The sequence below is a fragment of the Dermochelys coriacea genome, chromosome 1, assembly GCF_009764565.3.
Source record: "Dermochelys coriacea isolate rDerCor1 chromosome 1, rDerCor1.pri.v4, whole genome shotgun sequence".
Taxonomy (NCBI): domain Eukaryota; kingdom Metazoa; phylum Chordata; order Testudines; family Dermochelyidae; genus Dermochelys; species Dermochelys coriacea.
The window spans coordinates 34904911-34928365 of NC_050068.2; the positions used below are offsets into that span (position 1 = coordinate 34904911).

General features: G+C 39.8%; 1 protein-coding gene across 2 annotated transcripts in view; it reads left to right on the plus strand.

The window, feature by feature from the left end:
• Window positions 1-23166, plus strand: part of AASDHPPT (aminoadipate-semialdehyde dehydrogenase-phosphopantetheinyl transferase) — a 61551-nt gene extending 38385 nt beyond the window's left edge. The window contains exons 5-6 of one of the 2 annotated variants that reach the window (XM_038398261.2): window positions 13434-13511; window positions 19739-23166. In XM_038398261.2, the coding sequence (XP_038254189.1) occupies window positions 13434-13511; window positions 19739-19897 (237 nt within the window). In that variant the 3' untranslated portion in view covers window positions 19898-23166. Of the gene's footprint in view, window positions 1-13433; window positions 13512-16606; window positions 16858-19738 lie in introns of those variants that run through there. The other variant, XM_038398280.2, reaches the window with a different exon arrangement.
• Window positions 23167-23455: the final 289 nt, after the last annotated feature.

The following is a 23455-nucleotide window of genomic DNA, read 5'->3' on the forward strand; positions in this document are numbered from 1 at the left end:
TAAAGAAAGAAGCAGGGGAAAGATTTCCGAATTTTGAGGTCAAGCTTTATGGCGCAAAAGGTCAGCCTAAGTAATTTAGTAGACTGTCTCATTTACAAGAAGTTTAGATGAGTAGGAACTTAAATTCCAGTCACTTAGGAATATTTGACTATTTTCCCAAGCTGACCTGAAATCAGTTTAATTTACTAACAGTTAATTCCTCTGTAATAAGTCATTTATTTATGAATGTGAAACGTTTCAATAATTTTATGTATCCAAAACATTTAATTTAAATGTTTTATTTAATAAATTTATACTGTTGTGTATTTAATTAAATTCCAGTTACCATTCTAATGGAGCTTGACACAAATCACGAGCAAAAAGTTAATTTAGTAAATAAGCAAAAAATCATTTACCATTGTCTAACATACTGAAAATGTATAGTTAATAAGCATCTAAAAATATTAAGGTGTATAATTGCTTAAATAAATATTTATAGTGTACTTTCCTAGATAGCAAAAAGTACCAAATCTAGTATAAAGACCGTATTTGTAAACAAACATGTTTTAATGGTTAAATCAGCCAATGACAGTGCACCTTTCTTTAGAAAATAACTCAAGTACAAATGGAAATGCTGATTAGAATTTATTATTTAAAATGAAGCTTTCCACTTGGTGATTTAAAATGCCTTAATTTAAGTTAATCCACTCTGGCTGTATTCAACACGGTCAGTCATGAGTAAGGCTATGATTTAGTCATGGATATTTTTCGTCATGGACAGGTCACAGGCCGTGAAATCTGTATATTGCCCGTGACCTGTCCATGACTTTTACTAAAAAATATCCATGACTAAATCTTTAAGAGGGGAGGGCGCTGCTTGGGGAAGGCTGGGGCCAGCGGCACCAGCTGCCAGGGGCCGCCAAGCAGCATCTGCTCCGGCTGCCCCTGGGACCACCCGCTGCTGAGATAGTCCCCAGGTGGCTAGCCCTGGAGCTGCTTCAGCAACGGCTGGTATAGTTGTCCCTGGGCCACCAGAGCAGCTGGCCCCAGAACCAGTTGCTTGGGTGACCCTGGTGTCAGCCACACTGGCCTGTGCGGAGGTCATGGAGGTCACAGAATCATGACTTCCGTGGCCTCCCTGACAGATGTGGAGCCCTAGTCATGAGATATTGCTTTTTTCATGCGAGAGGGGTCCAGAGGAATTCACTGAAGTGGTTTGAGTCCTTCCTGGAAGGATGCATCCGAAGGGTAATGATGGCAAACTGCATTTGTGCTCCCTCCTTTATATCCCACATGGATCAGTTCTCTTTGATCTTATTCAACATCTATGTGTAAGCTAGTAGAACTTGAGACTCAGATGCCACCAATGTAAAGATAATACAGAGCTTTTGCTATTTTTCAACACCTCTGATAATACTGATATCACTGAATTGGCTCCATGCTTGGCTAACTTTTGCTCATGCATGGAGAACAGCTGATTGAAGCTGAACCTGAGCAAGACTTGAGGTTATGCTGGTGGGGAGAAGAAAACACTGAAGACTTTGCTGTCACAGTGCACTCTCCTTCGGTTGAAAATGCACACCCATGATTGGTCAGGTGATCCTGCATTTTGAGTGCTCCTGGATTCCTTGCTAATGCTGAGTTCCGGAAAAGAAGGTGCCTGAATAGTACATTCTAGCATCTTTGCCTGACTAGGATCCTGGCTTAGTTATGTATTTTGATCACCTCCCAACAATGCAATCTACCTTGGCTTGAAGCCATCAGCATTTGGAAAACTCCAGCAGAGAACACAATAGCAACTTCTTACAGCAATTTGGACTACTATGAGCACATCAGACCTTCCCTCTACTCCCCTTAGAGTATTGAGACACATTCAAAATTCTAGTTCTTACCTTCAAGGCACTCAATGTGTACTCAGGATACGTCTAAAGCTGCACAATGAGAACTGTGATGGACAACTTAACTCCTCCAAAGACATTGGAACTGGCCACCACCAGGGTGAAGCTAGTTCATTCAGGAGAGGAAGCTTTCTCAGAGGCTGGTCCAAGTCTGAAGCAAATCTCCCCCAAGATTGAAGAACCACCTCACCAATTTCCTTTTTTTTTGGGGGGGAGGAGGAGGAGGGAGAAATCGCACTCCAATCTTGCCTTCAATAATAAAAATGTAACTGACATTAAATATTTTTTTTTAATTGTCACATACATTTCTTTCTGTGGAGAGGACTGGAGAAAGATCCACATATGACAGATGCTAGTTATGTTGCTTAATACTTGAGCTTTCCAGAGGATGAAAATTCTGTTTTGCAACAACTTCTAAGTTTCAAAAAAAGTTTCACTTCTGCATTGTAATGGAAACAAAACGTTTGGAACATTTCACAAAATAAATTTCATAGAAATGTGTATTTTCAGATTGAAAACCTCTCTCTCTGGTAAGAAGTGAGCACAGAGCACTGGACATCAGAGATTTTCCTGTCAAAACCTTCATTAGAATGGATAAGTTTCTGCAAAATACACTGGCTTTGACAAAAAAAAATATATATATATATTGTCAAAAATGTGCTGACCAACTCCACTGAATACACTGCTGGAAGGCACTTTGATATGTACATACTACCACAATATAATAGGCAGTGTCTACGAACTAGACTAGAATGGGCTTGGGCTTCTGTTACTCAGCACTTCCTGCTGAATACATTCCTGTTACCTTGTATATTTTATTTTTGTTTAGGGGGTGAAAAATTAATCATGACAATAAAATCTCTCCTTGAGTTTTAAGAAAAATATCAAGTTACTTGTTCAAAAAATAAAATGCATTGCCGCCTAACCCTTTGGGCTCTAGACTTTTAAAAGCTAATTAGAATGTGTACAAATTTTATCACTTTACTTTAAGAATATTTAAATTGAGCAAAGTATATTGTTTTGAATAATCATGTATATATGAGAACAAGTCAGACATTATAAAATCTAAATATACTCAAGTTTCCTTTATATAAAATATATGCAGTGAGCATTTGTTATGCTACACTTTGGTTGAAACTCGTTTGGTATTCTCTTTTGGTGAAATCTCAAGATGTACCTTTGCATAAATAGTGTTCAAGAATTACTGAACCAGTCGGAAGTTATTCAGAACAACTTTTAAATATTTTCCCCATGAGCCTTGTTTTTTTTTTGTTTAAAAAGAAGCTTCAGACAAATATATGAAAAGGAGATCGATTTATTTACTATTACATTTCATAGACATTAAAAAAACCCTTGGAACAAATCAAGAATTTTCTTAGAATAAAAGAGTGAGGGAGGATGTAATTGCTAAAAACTTAATCCATTAAAGACCAACAATTTTGAAAATGGGATTGTCAGTGTGGAAAAATATGCCAACTAAGTCTGTGCTTAAACGTCTGCAGTGTCTAGTTAATCAGCTCTATGAAGAGATTAATTCCCAAACTAATATTTTGTTACAAAGCAGCGTTGGACTACACAGGAATCACAAGCAAATATAAATATATCAATCTCAATGTGATTTTTGTGGTGGGCTTGATATATGTTAAATGTAAAATTTACATGCTTTAATCCCCCGGGTTTTTTTTTTTTTTTTTTAAAAAAAACTTAGTAAAAATCTGCAGGTGGAAAAACTCTTACTCCAAAATGAAACCTGTTATAAACACTCCATTTAAAAGCGCCTATAGACTTCACAGAGGATTCTGCTCTTAGAAGTTCTTAGAATATATGTTCGGATAATTTTCTAAATGTAAAACCCTTCCAGTTATGATGGAAAAAACTTTGTAAAAAGGGGAGTCTTGTATCAGACGTTGCGTTAGTATATTCCCTTCTGTTAGCTCATGCTACAGCGAGGCTCTCTATATTCTTTCACCAGCCAGGAGTATTACAGACCTGTTTCACAGTTGATGGCTTACGTACATCTCAGGACTTCTTAAGCTTCATCACAGGGCTGCACTGTGACATTCCCCAGGGCACACTCTAGATTGCTGTGCCCCTTAACTCTCCAGTCTGGGATGCCTTTTACACTGCTTTGCTGTTGAACAGTAAACTCCTCCAGGCTCAGCTCACTCACAGCCACTAGCATGTACAGTCATTCTGAGTACGTGAATGCAATGCCTAGCCATCCATGAATTATGTATAGGGTGACACCTGCAAATCCCCAACCCCAGCCTTGCTCCCCAGAAATGTGTGTCTTATACTGTTCAATACCCTCCTGGACAGTATAAGCTCATAGATAATCTGTCATTCCAACATTGGGAATGATTATGCACCAGTCTTTGTTCTCTCAAACAGAGGTTTCCCTAAACACTTCAAACAAACACACTGGTTTAGATAAAGCTATAAAACAAGTTTATCAACTAGAGAAAGATAGATTTCAAGTGGTAAGGCATAAAAGTCAGAATTGGTTACAAAAGAAATAAAAGGATAAGCATGCAAGCTAATTCTTAATCTTTACCAAGATTGCTTTACCAAAGCAAAAGGTTTGTCTCGGTACGAGCTGAAGTACATTTCACAGGCTGTGTCCCTTTGCAGCGTGGGCCCACTCCCCTTTTGTTCAGTACTTTGAGTCATCGTCATCATTATGAGCAGAGAGAAGGAAGAAGGAGTGGGTGGCTAGGGACATTTTTTTCCCCTATCACGGGGTCACTCACCATACTGGCACGTCCTGCTGGGCGTTTTGGGATTTAGCTCAGTCCCAGCAGGCGCACCCTTGGATGGCTCTCCCATCCTCACCTCCACTGGCAGACCCGTTATGGCTCCTTTTTTTTGGCATCTGCCTCGTCGCACAGCCCTCCGGCCGTGTCCCCATCCAGTTCCCCCCCTTTCTAGGAGGCTGCTTCAAGAGTTCAGCCACTCCTCACAGCGGCTTGGCAGTCTACAGCCAGGCCGCTCCTTCAGCGGCTAGTGGGGATGGGCCCAGGACCGATCAGTACTCCGGGCCCTAGCCCAGGGTCCCTGCAAACAGCAGCTTCCTGCTGCCTCTTCCTTCCAGCTCACTGGGCCACTTCCCTGCAGCCTCTGGCTTCAGCTTCTTTGCCCTCTTCCCAGGGCCTTGAGCCTCTAAGTCCTAGTAGTCCCCTGGTCTTCTTCCTAGAGCTCCCTACCACTAACTCCTTGCTCTCATCTGTAGCTTCCTTTTATATGGGCTGGCTGGGCCCTGATTGGCTGCTCCAGCCAACACCCTAATTATCTGCAGCTGCTGCCGTAATTGGCTGTTTCCCTTGCAGCCACTCCTTTGGCTGCCTGCTGCTCAGCCTCCCTAGGCTGGTTTTAACCTGCTCAGGGCTGGTCCTCTTGGGTCCCGGGAAGTGGGCGGGCACCCCGTCACATCCTCCCCTTCTTATACTCCAACACTTCGTGCTGGAGTAATTCTTGCTGGGTCATGTGGGCAGGCAGTTCCGTTTCGCATGTGAGCTCCAAACTGTCCTTCAGCTGAATTGTAAATTTCTTGTTTATCTCCCCCCTGCTGGTGAATGAACGATTGAGTGATAGCCCACTTGACTTTGTTGATACCTGTCTGAGATTGCCAGTGTGTCTTTGTCTCTGAAAACTAGTTTGTGGGTGTTACCTATAACTGCAACATGTTTCAGTAACAATCATACAGCAAAATATTGTAATTATACATGCAGTGATGTTACACACATGTCAACAGGATAATAATATTCAGCAGATTATAAATTTTCAAATGATACCTCACAAGGCATAATTTGTACAAAATATAACCATATAAAAGTAATGAATATGGGGTACAGGGTGTCACATGCACACAGGACCAATTTAGAATGTTCTGTGTTAGTGGGATCTTATTAGGTTGGTTTTATCTGCAAAATAGTCTGAGAGCAACCAAGGTTTGGATTATGCTGTCCAGGTTAATTAGTTGGTTTGCTATTGAGAATAGCTCTGTAGGCTATGGTTTTGTAGCTGCAGTGACAGAGGAAAAGAAGGTTCACTTTACTTCCCTGGGTGTAGTGGCATATTCATTGTGCTAGTGGTACTGTTTGGCAAGTGGATATATGGTGAGGTTTAACACTGAAACTCTAGTGTTCTGCCGGTGCACTTCAGCTAATGTCAAACATTAGTGAACCTTTCAGTCCATACACCAGAGATGATGACTTGGGACCAAAGTGTCTGCAGTTGTGGTCATCAGGTGATAATTATGTATTGACAGTTTGTTTTCATTTTAGCCTTGTGGTTGTGTAGTTTAGTTTAGCTTTTTGGGTCCCTTTACCCAGGATTTTATACTATTTATTGAGGCCCTTTCTCCTATTCTGTTGCTTTTGGGGAACATAAGTAGCTGAGGGATAACGTCTCGTGTATGATGGAGTGATTTAGCTTTTGTCACTGCCTTCTACTGTTCTCTACAGATTGCTGCCCAGATCCCCTCCCACTGCTTTAAAGACAGTTCGTCCAAGAAAAATAACTAGTTCTTACCTTACCAGTTTTCCCACTGAAAATACCTGTCCTTTAGTTAGATATTAGCAAATGTGCTCGTTTGTTCTTTTACAAGGTGGATTGATTTTAAATCAAAGTGATTTAAATCACCAGTTTTAATCATAATTTAAATCAACAAGTAGGAAACCTTGATTTAAATAATTGATTTTAATCTTGCTTTGCATTTGTACTTTTTAGTTATTTTCCAGAGAAAAGGTAATTTTCGTTTGTTGGTAACCATCAAAATATGTTTATTTGCAAACAAATATAGCCTTTACACTAAATTTGGTACTTTTGTGCTAACTAGGAGGATATGCCATCTATTTATGCAACTATATATCTTATATGTATACATTAATTATGAGATTATACATTTATTTAAGCAACTATATAGCTTAATTTACATTTATTCGGATTCTTAATATTTACTTGTTAGAAAATGGTGAATGATGCATTTCTCATTTACTACTAATTGATTTGTGTCAAACTATTTGGATAGAATTTCAAGTTAAATTAAAAATACACACAAAGAGCACTTAGTTTTATTTAATAAAAAATTATCTTAAATGTCCTGGGTAGATAAAAAGGTTTATCAAAAATGGTTTGCATTTAAAACTGATTTATTAAGCAAAGGGAGCATTATCTGTAGTTAATTAATTGAGCTGAGTGTTTCTGGTCACCATTTCCTTCAGGATTTTAGAACTAGCAGATCTCACCCTCGTACGCCTAGTTTTATTCATAATATGGAAGAGTAAAGCAAGATTTCATGTTTTTTCAGCTCCCAGTTGGTTTCTTAACTTTGAACCATGACCTAGTCATTAAACTGAATTAGCTGAATAAACTGAAATGAAACAATATTCTTTCTGCATCTGCAGAAGATGTTACTGCTGTCAAAAAATGGATTAGCACTCAGCAAACAGTGATACCATGTGCTTAGCCAGTGACTTCCACCAGTTCAGTGGTTTGACTTTCTTTAAAACTTCAACAGCAAACATGTACTGCTTAATAATTTTGTATTTAATTTAACTATTTAATGTTTTCTACTGAATAGGATTTAACATAGGTTGTCAGTTTCAACTTCAATTTTAAATAGATTTATTTAAAGAAAACCCCTGTATTTAATTTAAAAGTAAAAAAAAAATCTGATTTAAATTAAATCCAGTTTTTCTTTAAAAAAAAAATCATTGATTTTTATCCACCTTGTCAGGTTTTTTTCAGTTAACTAGAATTTAAAGATACATTTTTAAAGTGCTTTCTGCATGTGGGAAGAGTTAGAATTTTTCCAAACTCAAGTACAGAGGGGGGAATACCCATCTGTTTGCACAGGTGGGAAACCAAAAGGGAAAAAAAATAAAGCATCAATTAAATTCTCTTTTGAATCAAGCCCTAGTGTTCTTGGTAAATTCAAAAATTATGTTATGTGTAATAGAAACAGCAACCTCTTTAGGGAATAAGTAAACATAAATTAGGGGATTAAGAGAAAAATTGTTACAATAGCATTTGTTTACAACAACAAAAGTCCCATTCTGCCATTCTTAAATTGAATAGTACTTTGTTGCGGAATTGTTCCCATTAATTTCAGTAAGATTGCTTGTGTTAGAAATTACAAGTATAGCCAAGATTTTCTTCTCTAACTTTCCATAATTGTGAAAATGTTCTTGAATTTTATATTTGGTGATGAATACCAGGTTGTGCCCCCTACAGATACTCATCCCCAGTTCATCTGCCTTTATTAAAGGATTCACTAGAAAAAAATCACTACATTACGTAGTGATTATTTCCCAAGTGCATTTTAGATATGTGGATGATAGATTTTTAACTATGCTGAACAGCAGCAAAGAGAAAATTTTATATACTAAATATTTAGTGATCATCCTTCTTCAGTCTTCATTCACTGTATGTGTGATACCAAATTCTGAACTTTGAGCTGTGTTTAGAAGCAAGATACAAACTGCAGTGAAATGTTGGGTTTGAATTAAAATAATAAAAATTTCTGATAATATTAATTCTGTTGATTGTATAGAAGGTATAGAATTCAGGGCACTCATTGTGCTAACACAGGTAAGTATCAATGACAAATTTTTGTTGCTAGAGTAATCAGATATAACAGAATACACAGTGAGCAGTTCTGTTGGAACAAGATGCCATTTTTATGTAAGCATTTTTCAGAGTAGAACTGCATTTCTGAGTATGCTGGGAGTTGGATTCAACTAACAGGTTGTGGTCCTTTTCAAGCCCCAGCAAGCACTGGAGTCAGAACAGTTCAAGGAGCACTTTGCTTCTGCTCAGAGGTGCAACAAATAGTGCTCCACAGCACAATCTCCTGGTTTGTCAAATGGAATACTGACTTGCACTAGTAGGAGCTCTGTTGCAGAGCGGGACTCCTTTGCTAGTCTCCCTATTCATCCTTGTTTAGTTTCATGCCTCCATCAAGGCAGGATTTAGCCTATAAGTTGGCTTCCTCTTCATATGCATTAAGTAAGGTAACAAAATAAGAAAAGTATATATATTATAGGTAATACAGGTGGCATTGGACATCACTAACAGCCAGTTATACAGACAAGATATGGTAAATTCACATGTATTCACTGAGCAAAACTTAGGTTGCTGTTCATTTGTTTTAAAATGACAATGCCTTAGATTTAGAATTTCCAAATGGACTAGAGGGTACTGGTAAATGCATTCTGCCATGTGTTCTAAACTCATCAGTCTTTCCCTCAAGGACATATAGGAAGTGAAAGTGGGAGTAGGGGGTGGGGACGAAATGCAGTGATAAAATCTAGACATACAGTAATTTAAGTCTAGACAAACATGAAGCTTTGCTACCTTATGGAGCCTTATAAATTGTTGAGCAGAAGTTGCTCAGCCAATGAATTCTCATAGACAGCCATTTCACCTTTCCAGAAAATTATAGCAGTGTGTGCTGATGATGAAGCCTGATACATCTGCAACAGAAATCCTTCTGCTTAACTTATTTTTGGGTTTTGTGTTCAAGGAAGGAGTAGAAAACAGGAGAACATAGTATAGCACTTCACGTAGGCAAAATGGATCAAAATATGGTGTTTTCATTCAAGAGGGCAAATTTCAAATACACTACAGCTCCCTCACTGTTGTATGTAGTATTGAAGACTGGTAGCCTTTTTTTTTCCTTCCATTTTAATCGTAGCCAAAATTAAAGCTTTTATTTTACAGATGAGAATGGCGGGTAAGCAGATGCCAGTAATTTAGTCTTTAGGCCAAGTGTGGGAGGTTCCATAATTCCTACGCATCTGTTAAAAGACTCTGTTTTCTCTGGGATATATCTTTCAGTTTATGCCATCTCTACTTCACTGTTTAAACAACTTGAACTCTTATTTCACTCTGAAGTATAAATTTTCAATATGGGTTTAGACCTTAGCCCTATAGTTTTGAAATAATTGTATTATTTGTTGTTGAAACAAATACTTAAATTTACTTTGAAGTGTAGATTTTGATAGTTTTTTAAAAGAAGAAAAATGTCACCTTGAAAAGCATTTTGTGAGTCATATAAATTGGGGTAATATTGAAATGTACTCTGTCAGGTCCCTTTGTGAAGCATTTAATGTCTGAATTTGAGGCTCTCTCTAAAACAGTGGTTTTCAACCTTTTTTCATTTGTGGATTCCTAAAAAAATTTGAATGATGGTGTGGACCCTTTTGGAAGTCTTAGACATAGTCTGCAAACCCTCAGGGTCTACAGACCGTAGGTTGAAAGCCACTGCTCTAGAATAACAAACATTTTGATTCTGCATTCGCAGTTTATATTGGGATATCATGATGTGTAAAATGGAGTTAATTTAAGGTTTCAGAGCCGTAGCTCACGAAAGCTTATGCTCAAATAAATTTGTTAGTCTCTAAGGTGCCACAAGTACTCCTTTTCTTTTTTAGAGTTAATTTAAGTTACTGAATAAAAAAATTGCAAATTTCAGTCTGATATTCTGAACTCTGCTCTGAGAATGTTTAAGTAGACAAAATGAACCAGTTTCTAGAAATCAGTGTCTGATTGTGTCCTAGTCATTTATTGGGACAACCAAAGTGTTAAATTGAGTAAAGGTTTTTTAACAGGACGTACTGAATAAGAGATTAATTGTTAAAGCTTCCTCATTAATTCTTTCCCATTGTGCACATGTATTACAATATGGTCTATTTGTCATCTCACTATATATATTCAGTAATGCAAAATGGTAACATGTGCTCCACATTTGTAGAAAAATGGGTAGTTTCTTTGTGGTCCATTCTGTTTTTCTGAATAGCATTTCTGTTCTCCAGTGTGGTATGTCATCAAACAATGAAAAAACGTTCTAATGCATACTAGTAAACTGACAAACTTAAGCTGACTGAACTTGACTGAATTTTCTTATCTTACTCAGTTTCGAACTTAATACTATATTGGCAAGTATTTTTGAATACTGTTTCCTTTAAAATATATATAAAGGAGAAGTTAAATATATGAAAATAAGTGAATTTACAAACAGTTTTTAAAAAGCGAGAAGTCTTGTAGAGACAGAAAAGTAAAACAAAAACCTTATTTCAGCCTTTACTTATATCATTGCTGCTATAACAAAATCATTCTAGTGAGCATTGGATAGTGTCTGAGACCAAGGGTGTTGCTGCTTACATCTACCTCAACTAATAAGGCAGGCAAGCATCTCTACTTCTTGGGAAGGAAAGTCTTTTCTGTCTCTTGCCTGCAATTCAGGGTAGTCAACTATCAAGTACGGATGCCTAAATATGGCTTCCTGAACTATGCAAAATGTGCAGACTTCACTGACAAGCTTCCACATCAGAACAGAACTCAGTTCCATGTTCTCACAGAGGAAGGCAAGATGGTTGCCAGGAACATTTCAATAGCGGTAGATGCAGCAGATACGTATTTCAATAGCTACCACCATTGTAAAGTGCAGGGAATCCTGGCTTCATGCTTTGGGGTTTTCCAGGGAGGGTTCTGAACACCATGGAGGACCTGCACTTCAATGAGACTCATCTGTTTAATCACAAGACAGACAAGTCTTTACACACCCTGAAGGAATCCAGGTCCACCATCCACTCCATGGGAATACATACACCTGCCCCAAAAAGAAAAAGTCATAGGCAAGTCACCCCACTAGAGACAGAAGATTCAGAAGTCCCATTTCCTTGCACATTCCGCAGCGATTTCTTCATATCAATCCCAGGTCTTGGCTAAACATTATTTTTGACAAGAGCGCAAGAACTGCAAAACACACCTAACAATTTGCACGTACCCTTTGTGGATTGTCTAGCACTCTTTTTCCATACCTGGAGTGCAGTAACAGACAAATGGGTGCTAAACATCAGCCATTCTGGCTATACGATAGTATTTGCATCTCTCCCCCTCCAAATGTCCTCATGAGAGTGGATTGCCACTCTTGTGAGGAGATTCTCAAAGAAGTAGAATCCCTATTGCAGCAAAGAGTGATAGAGCAGGTTCCTCTTCAGTACCAAGAGAAAGGTTTTTACTCAGTGCACTTCCTATTGCCCAAGAAGGAGGACTGCTGGAGACCCATTCTCAATCTTCACCATTTGATTCACAAACTCAAGTTTCACAAGGTCACTTTGGCATCTGTAATCTCATCCCTAGATAAGGACATGTGGTTTACAGCCCTTAACATGAAGGATCCAGTCAGATTCATGATGGGCTCCAACCTCTTTCAATACAGAATACTTCTTTTCAGCCTTGCTACCGCCCGAAGGTCTTTCCTAAGGTATTCTCTATAGTAGCACCCATATCAGGCGTTGTGGCTTCACTATCTTTTTCTGTCTTGACAACTGGCTTCTCATCACCAGGACACGCCAAGAAGTCAGCTTGTCGACTTCGGAAATGCTACAACTCCTTTCCTTCTTTTGGTCCAGCATAAACTCTAAAGTCCTCACCCCAGCGCAGACTGTGGACCTCATCTGAGTGTCCTTAAATTCAATCATGGCAAGGACTTCCATTCTGATGGACAGAATCCAGGCGATGAACAATCTCAGACCAAGTCAAGAGCAGCTGTTGAGCACGTCAAGATTTGTCTATCCCTCTGGGTCATATGAATTCACACATTTACATCATGCCGTTTGCCAGGCTCCACCTTCTTTGCCTGCAGACGTGGCTTCAAACAGTGTACTCACCAAACCTTCAGTCTATGACCACCTAAAGTTGTTATCTTTGCCAGAGTGGAAGAATCTCCACCAGATATGTGTGAGCATTCCTTTCCTTGCCTCTCTACTGAACAGGATGATCATTACAGATGTGCGTCCCTGTTGAGTTTGGGAGCTCACATGGACAACTGCACAGTGCAGGGCACCTGGACATCTCAAAACTCCAGGATTCACATCAGTATTTTTGGAATTTGCAAGCCGCTCAAAGGGCTTGTGAAGCCTCTCTCTTGTTCATTCAAGGACACCATGCTCTCCTAATGTTGGACAATATCATGACCATTTTTTACATGAACAGACAAGAAGAGGTGAGATCCATCCCTTTGCATGCAGAAAGAGTCAATCTATGGAACTGATGCATCAGCAATCAAATCACACTCCTACTAGTTTACCTTCCAGGGAACCAGAACATGCTAGCAGACTCTCTCAGCAGACATTTTGCTGTAGACTCTCCTTGGGAGTTGCACGATTCTGTCTGAACAATATTTTCCCTCTGTAGGTGACCCCAACAGGGACCTGTTTGCCTCTCAAATCAACAGGAAGTGCAGTGTATACTGCTCCAGCAGAGGTCACCACTCTCAGGATGATGTTCTACTTTTTCCATAAGTCAGACTATCTGAGATATGACTTTGTTCCATTACCACTCCTTCCTCGGGTCTTACGGAAGATTCGGCCCACAGGGTACAAGTCACTTTTAAATGAGTGATGGTCCCATCTTTAAATTACTCCTTGTTTTTGCCCTAAATTCCGGTATACATAAATATCCAGTGTATATATATATCACTGTATTCTATTTCAGACATATAGTAATAGTATATTAATATTAATTTTCATCTTTTTTTTTCTTTTTTAGGAAACCCGGTTGGATGATCGCCATCATGTTGCAGTAGCTCTGGGGAAACCAGAAGTATTTGTACAGAAGGATTCTAACGTAAGATATTTTGAGTTTTTGTCTCTAAAATAACTTGCCGTATGAAATGAAATAAAGGTATTGTACAATTTGAATAGAATACTAAGTGTTTTGGTCATAAATGTCATTTGTCCCTGTCCTAAAGCACAAGCTTTACAATAAGCATAATGGCTCTACCTATCAGGAATCATGGAGAACAGCTAGTCAGTGTCACTCCAAAGGAGTTAATCTGCCAATTTCACTTCACTTGGTTCATTCATCCTGGAAACAGAATTCAGCTCATGGGACTTCTCTAGTCTGACTCACCTTTCACACCTTCAGTGGATGTCCTAGAAGTGCAACTCTTTGGAGCCTCATGCTTTAAAAATTCAGTCATAAATGGCAAACAACTCTTCCGGATCCACAACTTGTGGTGTTTGTGGGTCTGGTCTCAAATCTCTTGCAGTCATCACAGTGATAAAGTGCAGGAGTTGTATGGTCTTATGGTGCTCAGTCCACCTCTTTGTTTCTGTTTAGACCAACAAAATTAAAGGACGTTTTATCTAGGAACAAAGATTGTAGGTCACAGTTATAAGGTGAGGGCTTGTATCCATGAATGCAGTTACCCTGAAAGAGAGTTGGGGTCATGGTAGATAACCAGCTGAGTGTGAGCTGTCAATGCAGTGCTGTAGCTAAGAAGGTGAATGTGATGCTTGGATATACAAGCAGAGGAATGTCTAGTAAGAATAGGAAGAGGTGTTGTTACCTCTGAGTATGGCATTAGTAAGGGCATTACTGGAATGCTATGTCCAGCTTTGACATCCAAAAGCCTTTTCTAAAAGGCTGTCGCAAACTTGGAAAGGGTTCAGAAAAGTGCTACAAGAATGATTTCGGATCTAGAAAATATGGTTTATAGTGAACAGCTAAGGAAGCTCTCTGTTTCTCCAAAAGAAGTTTGAGGTGACTTGATCAGTCTACAAGTTTTTACATGGGAGAGAGACTTAGGATAGTAGACAGACAGCTCATTAATCTATCAGAAAAAGGCATAAAGATCAAGTGGTTGAAAGGTGAAGCTAGACAAATTCAGACCGGAAACAGGTGCTGTTCTTTAATAGGGCCAATAATTAACCATTGGAACAATTTACTTAGGACTACTTACCTAAGGATGTGGTGGATTCTCCACTTGAAGTCTTTCAATCAAGACTGAATCTTTCTCTCAAAGAGATGCTATCGCTCATGCAGAAGTTAAGGGCTGTTGCAGAAATTATTGGATGAGGTTCTTTGGTCTGTGTAATGCAGGTGATCACAATAGATGATCATAATGGTCCTTCAGGTATGGATCATATGGCATGTATGTATGTGCCTCACATATGACGTTGGATTCTTTTGAAAAGCAGTGTCAGTCGGGGCCACATATGACCCACTGTGCCTCTTCCTCCTCCCATGCAAGGGCATAAAGGGTGGAGCATCCGGAACCCTCTCTTCTTACTGTCCATGACAGAAAGATGGAACCTAGTGAGTGTTCAACCCACTACTTGTACAGAGCTTCAAACTCACCCTTTTCTTGACTGATTTGGTGAAGAGAATCTATAGTCACCTTCTTATCCCCGTTTTAAATTAATTTGGACATTCCATTTTTTTTAAAAAGTCCTCTCCCACCCCTCCACATACCCCTTTTGTTAAGCAGCGTGATGTTTGTTAAGCAGCATGATCTTTCATGTTAATATGGCGGACCCTAAGCCACTAGGTTCCAAACCCTGCTTGTCCTGTGACATTCTCATCTCCTCTGCTGATGGACACAACCATTACCTCTTCTTCCCAAGGGTATAGTCACAGACGGCCCACCCACTTAGCATCCAGGCCCACCTATATCTGAGCAGGGGTGTAGTGCTGCCACAGTGGCCCAGAGCATCACTTGGGCATCTGAAATCCAGGACAGAGCTATGTGCCCACCCTTCAGAAAGCTATGCTCTGGCAGCTTTGCCATGCCATTTTCTGAGCTGCCCCATGTGCGTGCCCAGCTTGGCAGGTGAAGCCCTTTGTCTGGGAGCACTAGGGCTAGGAATAGGGCATGGCATCAGGGGAGAAGCTGAGCTAGCACAGTCTGTCTTTGCCCATCCACCTGAAAGTCAGGGCCCACACAAATTTCCACTCCTAGCTACACTACTGCTCTGCCTGGGGGAGAACCACATCTCAGACAGGTGAGAAGCGTGTCAGTCATTTTCTTCCAGGATACGCAAACCGAGGAATGTGAAGCTCAAGTTGCATCTTCTTGAGCAATCCATGTGTGTCAGTTCAGACCTTGAGGAAATGACAGCTGCCAAAATGGAACCAAAAGAGTTTGGATCAGAAAGTGCTCCCTGGAATAGGTACCAGAGCCTTGGATCAGGCAGTGGAAGAAAGGCACTGAAGAGGACACTGGCAACCTCAGCACAGGCAACCTTAGTGCTCTGGCAGCCTCAATATCACAACTGGTGCCTACACCCTGATCATGGGCGAGTGATGCCAAGAAACAGTCCCACCTGGAGCATAAGAGCAGCTCTGAACAACAAAAGGACCATTGCACAAGGAGCACATAAAATATCACTCCTCCAAGGGCAAAGCTTCCAAATCCTCCACCAAGGCAGGGATAGCATAGGGGGGAGGAGCCCTGGTACTGCTCTTGGTATCCTTGACCAAACCAATGACAGATCCAGGATATACCTCTGCAGGACCCATAGATCCAGTGCTCCTAAGTGGTGATCAGAATTAGATATGCTGCAGAGGCCACATCACCACATGTCACTGTCATTTGAAGAGTGATTCATTGTCACCCTTGCCAGTTTACTCCTCCTCCCCAGCTATAAGCAGGGTTGCCTCTCCCTCGCCTTCGTAGAGCAACTCAAGTTACCTGAGGCAGAACCCCCTTGCCAAATGCTCTGCTTCAGGTAAAACAGCTCTGAACAACAAAAGGACCATTGCACAAGGAGCACATAAAATATCACTCCTCCAAGGGCAAAGCCTCCAAATCCAAAGAGTAGCACTGAGCCAGCTGATCAGCTGGCACTGGGCCAATACCCCATGACATGCTCCCTGGGCTTTGCAGGGGACCATTGTTGCATATGTCTCAGAGCACATCTCCCCATTTGTGCATTCAGAAAGAGAAGAAGATTTCACTCTCCGACATCATTGGCCAGATCTCCAATACCAGAGCTTGATATCAGCCACCAGGAGATGGAGAAAGTGGAAGGCCAGCACCAACCCCTTGTGACAAGTTCCCTCCTCCCAGGATGCCACCTGGAATTGGGGTACCACTAAGCCACCTGACCCACCAGCCTTGGCTCCCTCTCACACTGTACTGCTATGACAAGCTGCAAAGCCTTCCAGCCTGCACTTTCACCAGCATTCACACAGGTAAGGACGCACGCAGCTGTAGTTACACACAGACTTTCTAATCATCAGCTTCCAAGCCAAGGACCCCAGAGCAGTACCATCCTGCCCTGGTCAAATCTAGCCAGTATATATATACCCCACCTCTTCCTCAATGTGAAGAGAGCAATGCACGCTTGTAGTAACCAAGCAGAGATTTTCCCCAAGCACTCCAGTGCACTCAAAGCTCACTGGTTTAGATTAAACCAAAAACAAGATTATTAACTACAAAAGATAGATGTTAAGTGATAAATGATAGCAAATAGATCAAAGCAGATTACCTAGCAAATAAACAAAAAATGCAAACTAAGCTTAATATACTAAATAGATTGGATATGAATTAGCAGATTCTCACCCTAACTGATGGTACAGGCAGACTTTTAAATTCTTAAGGCACAAGCTACACTTGCTTTGCAGCTTGGAATCCCCAGGTGTTTCATACACAGGCTAAAAGAATGGGGTGCAGTGTCACACCCCTTTCTCCATCTCAGGAGTCATCTTCATCATGAGACAGTAACACCAGCCCCTACCCCAGTGGTCAACAACTTCAAATGATTCCCGGAGTTCCTAGCAGACACCCTGGACATCAAAACAACAGTCAGACCAAAGAAGATCCTTACGCTGTTTTGATACTCTCAATATAACTACTCAAGTCAGAATTGCCTTTCCCATCTATGAGAGCGTACTAGAACCAACTAAGGTACCCTGGCCACTCTTCCTGCCTCCTCTAAGTGAATGGAGAAAAGAGATCAGGTATCCTGAAAGGGCTTTGAGCATTTTATAGCCACCCAAACACAGGGTTCCAAGTAGTGTCTGCAATCCAAGAGAAATCAAAAGATACTCCTAAAAACAAAAACCCAAAGAAATTCAACCTGTTTATGTTTAAAGTGTACTCCTCATTTCAGCTCCCAGTGGTGAACTACCAGGCCTTGTTCATGAACTATGACTTTCTCCCCCGAGTGTGTGTCGCTCCCTTCCTGTCAAACACCTTGCAGGAGCACAGGGAATAGCTAAAAGGAATAATAAAAGAAGGCCAAATTGTTGTGAGGATGGTACTACAGCTGGCCATGGATGCAAATGACATGGCAATGAGGTCAGTGGCCATGGCCATCACAATGAGATGGACATCTTGGCTGTTAGCTTCCAGGGTACCCCAAGAAGTGCAAGCCACCATCGAGAACCTGCCCTTTGAGAGGATGGAACTCTAAAGACTCAAAGGCAGTGTTAAAGTCCTTTGGGATTTGCACCCTGGTTCCTTACCAGAAACTTGGAGTGTCAGCCCCAGCAGGGACCTCATGCTCTCATGACCACAAGCTGAGTACCTGCCTCAGAAAATATCCAGGTATTCCAGGAGAAACCCATTGACCTCCTCCATCACACACCTGACACAGTCACAGAGCCAACAGGCTTGACAGGAGTGTTGAGAGTCACACTGGAGTTGATCCTTGTCTGCCTTGTCCATTTCCATGGGGCTTGATCGACCATTACATTAGACAAATGGGTGCAAGACATCATTGCCCTCAGCTACTCTATTAATCTCCACACATTTCCCTACTTATCCTCCTTCCCCATCCTTCTTCCAGCATCATTCTCACAAGATCCTGTAGCAAACAGAAGTGTCCTCATTGCTTCATCTAGGAGTCATAGGAGTGGCTTCTGCTTTCCATAGTTCTTTAACCCAAAAAAGAATGGGTGTCTTCATCCTTTCCTAGACCTGAGGACACTCAACTAATATGCTGCCTCATATTCAGGATGGTAATGCCTCCATCATTCCATCTCTGCAGGTTGAGAATTGGTTCATGGCTCTCGACTTGCAAAAGGCATAGTTCCACATAGCCATCCATTTGGCCCACAGGTAGTACCAAAGATGAGGCCCAACCATTAGCCAAACAAGGTACTGCCATTCAGCCTATCCACTATGCTGACAGTCATTATAAAATGCCTAGTTGTGGTTGCAGCATACTTGGGAAGTCAGGGCAGTCATATCTACCCTTACCTGGATGACTGACTGATCAGAGACAGCTCCCAGCAAGAGGCAGCAAGGATCCCACTGTCCCTCTGGTGAAATACAAAAATAAAAATCTTTTATCCTATTTCAAATGATAGACTTCATAAAAGCTACAGTAAACTCCAGATCATACAGAATGTACCTGCGTGAGAACCACTTCCTGTTGTTGTAATCACTGCTACCTGAGATAAGATCCAATCCATCTACAATAATAGGGATGTTCCTTGTGGCGTTCAGCCACATGCCGGCACATGTATGTGCCCCTGGAGCTCTGGGACAGGTCTGTTTACTCCCCAAAAAGGCACCAAATGCATAGGAATGTTGTGGTGCCAACTCATGCCCCAAAGGGATGGTCTCCACTTCACCACCATGTGTGATTTTTTTTTCATGGGAGCATTAGCAGACGCAGGGTGCACACATTTCCATGACAGATACTGCTGTTTAGAAGAATCTGATCTCTGATGTATGAGGCATATACACAGCTACAATGGGATCCACACTAATGACAACATTTCAAAGAACTAGAGTTACTGAAGGATACTAGCCTTTCTTTATAGGCCTTAATATTTATGAATCTTAGATTCCCTGGCAGTTTTTTCCTTTTCCATTTTATTCTTTTATTTTATTTTATTCACTAAAACGTCAGTCTCTAGGACTATATTATCTGAATCCCCACTACAGTGTATCTTAACGTATTTAAGGTTAATTTTTTTATCACATCTGTATCAATCTGAACATTTTAAAATTATTCTTTTTAGTATTTACAACAGTTTAAACTGGTTTGGGCAGAGGAGAGGGAGAGGAGTTAAGTTTGTCCGTGCTTCCGTCTTACACTAAAATGTATTTTCCTTAGGTTCTTTCTAAAGACCTGACCCAGCCACAATTCCAGGTATTGACTTTTGATGATTTAGTTGCCGCTGGTGTTCCTATAGCGCCTGAAGACCCTACATACTGGGATAACTTTTGTTCCAAGCAGGAGTGCCCAGCACGCCCAAGTACTCATTCAAGATAAGACTGTGTTTCCAAGAAAAGAAACTGAAATCTTTCAAAGACCACACATTGTTAGTCTGCAAAGCTTAATTTGAGTGTGTGTATATCCATTTCCCCTTTTAGACAGAGATTTGGTTTCTCAGCCTCACAAACCTGCCACCTTTTACCCCCTTTCCCATATGCTGAGATCATATCAGGCTAAAGAAACTGTGAAGTAAAAGATCTAAATTGACCCTGCACCTTTTTTTCATTGTGTAATTTGCCTCTACCTCTGTGATTCTCATATCTCTATGATTACTCACTGCCAATAGCAGTGAACAGAACTGCATTAATGCTGCTTTTGATGAGGAACAAGTGTTTAATATTTAAAGAAAATGTGTTTTCATACTTAATTTCTGCTGATGTTTAAGTGATATTATTGCCTCTCTCTCATGAAATCATAATTTTATTCCAAAGTAGCTGGGCAAAGCCAAAGTAAAACAGTTGGTTAATGATGATGGCACTATTACTTCATAGCAAAAGTTCTATGTAAAATTATCAAACTTATTTGTCACCACTGTAAGTGAAATTAATGGATCTACAGCTGTGTAAAACCAGTTTGAGAGTGTTCTAAATCCTGGGCTTTTGGTATGTCTCACACAGTCAGCCACCTTCTCAGAATTATCTACTGATTCTCTCCACTAATAGTATATAGGTTTTTATGCTTCTCCTTTAGATATCTCACTCCTCAGAAGTGGATGCATGCTCTGCAGTAGTTCTTCGTTTCTGGACCCATATTTGCATCTATGTTCTTTTTATTTCTGGGGACTGCTATTTTTTAAATACATAAGCACTGTCTGCCCTTTTCCAAGCAGGGCTGCAGAACTGGAGCTGGGGGATGCAGAGTATTGCATTGTCATATAGACTTCAGAGAGACTTGGGAGAGCAGTAGGTGCTGGAAGACAATTTCAGACTATTTGTCTTGTCCTTTCCAAAGAATACTTTTTTCCCATTGTGTATCCTCCTTTTTAATCTAGGAAGTGTGGATATTTGAGGTCATTTGAAAGGTGCAGGGAATGGATACTGACCAGAATCATTACTTCAGAATAAAAGGCTCAATTCTCTTCCCATTGTAGTCAAACAAAATTCATGTTGACTTCAATGAGAGTAGGATTATGCCCAAATTGGCTGTTGCCTTGCATTCTGATTGGGTGACGGCCTGCTTGTATTATAACCATTAAACTTGCACCTCTGATGTTAAATAGGATTTGAGGCAGAAAGGACATGGGTTTTATGGTCTTACAGAAGCTCTCATGCTGCTGATGCAGATAATCACTTCCTCACACTCAAATAATACCTGTTAAAATTATCCTTTTGCCTGCTTTTACAGCACACTTTTAAATTGAGCCATTAATTAATGAATAATTACATAACTCTCTCTTAATCATTACAGCTTTACCCTGTAGGTAGGAGTGAATCTGAAAATTAAGAATTTGTAGTACTGAAAGTGTGATGACTATTGGATCTTGGGTTAGGAGTACCCCGGGGCCAAGGTTATTCTTTTTAAAGTCAAGGGAAATTTCTTAATGGAGAAAAACAGCACTAAGTCCATTATACCCTGCTGATTGTAAAATTTTATTTTATTTGCTAAAATAATAGCTGTTATAAGGATTTGTTGATAGATGTTTTTTTCCAGACTACAATAGATATTTAAAAAAATCCTGTTTATTAGTTGTTGGTCTTAATTGTCCCTGCTGCTGGTGTTTCAGACCAAACTGAGAATCCAGTGCTTTTTAGCAGACCGCACTGCAAACACTAAGCCCCATTGCCAAGTGCATAATAAATTTTATCGTCTGCAGTGAAATAATTCAGACTGTTCTAGGTGATCACATTTAGGCATGGGAGTTAATCCTGATAACACCTCTTTTGGCTGGCTAATAACTAATAAGGTTGTCCATTTTCAAGGCTGTATCTGTAACAAGAAAGTTTAGAAACTTAAGGGTTGGTACTTCTCCAAATTCTCCCACCACCCACTTCCCCAAAAAGCATTGATTCTGAAAGACCAGGCAGAATCACTAGGAAGACTCCAGACCCTCACAATACACAGATTTCCTTTACATTTGAATTTCTGTTGCTCTGGGTAAGAAAACAAGATTAATCTAACTTTTGCAAATTTTATCAAGCAGTAATGGTAAGAGATAATGTTGGCTTGTGGAAACTCAAATGAGTCATTTGTATCTGCAGTTTCAGATCTTAGCAGTATTGATAGAAATGCACAGAAAAAGGAGCAATCATAAGGGTATAAGAGTTTCACATGTCTATACACCAAGATCTTCTAATACCCTAGGTATGTGAACAATTATTCTCACAATCATAAGAATTGCTTTCTGAGCATATACTATTGCTGTAAATAATTATTTAGAAAATAAACAATCTCTTCTTTAAGCAGTGTTATGCATTTGGAGCACACGTTAAAATCAACATTATGGTCATGTATAGAAGAGTTAGTGTAATTGAATATCAAAGGTGAAATCATTAATATTGCTGTAAATGATCTATCTATTTAGTGCTTTAGGGCTAGATTTTTAACTTTGTTCTTTACAGAAATACCATGGTACAAATTGTGATAAATGTGTTTAACTTTGGCATATGTCTGTGGTTTTAAAGTTGTCTTATCTAAAAATTATAGTTTAGTGACATACTTTTAGGACACTTTGCATCTATGTGAAAAGAGCGTTATGTTATCATTTGACATGAGTATATGGCTGTAGGAAGTAGGTCGTATGACTCAAGCAGGCTTACACTATCAAGATTTATCTTCTTACTATATTACAGAAGCAAATGGGCTGAAATAATGAACATGTTAGCTAAAGCTAACATTGGTTTTCAGTTTTTCAAAAAAAAAAAAAAAAAGGTGTAAAGCACTGATACGTTCACAGCTAACCACATTAATAAATCAACATAAAAAAGATGTTGCTAGAAAAACCTGGATATGAAAAGAAATATAAGCAAGAAATGAGGCTACAGATATGCACACGAGCATCATGTCTCTTGGAAAAACTACTCGTTGGATGATGCTTCCCAGCTTTAGTGACCATGCACAACTCTGTTTACTTTGATGGTGTTTGTTCATGTTGTTTTTTAGTTGTAACATCCTTGGGGCAGTGATCATGTTTTTGGCATATGTCATGCACATTCTATACAAAATTTGAATATCCAAATATTGTACATATTCTACATTATTTACTCTTACATTAATGAGAAGTTCTAAGGTTTTTGTTTATTGAAATAAAAACTTCTTCTAAAATTGAATTATTGTTCTAGTATTCTGGATCTGTTCTGCTGTTTTTTAAATAATAAAGGTTGTTTGCTTACAGCCAGACACCTTTATGAGGGACGTCTCAAGCTAAGTAGGATTTGACTTGTGTTATTATTAAATAGGAGGTCTCCAAGGAACACCAAGAATCTGAGGCAAATAGCATTAGTGAGGCAATAGGCATAATGCTTTGCTCTTAATCAGTATTGAATCTATCCTAGAGCACAGGACAGTATGGTGCTGGAGCTGGCATCTTGCAGATCAGGCATAAAACTAGGATTCTGA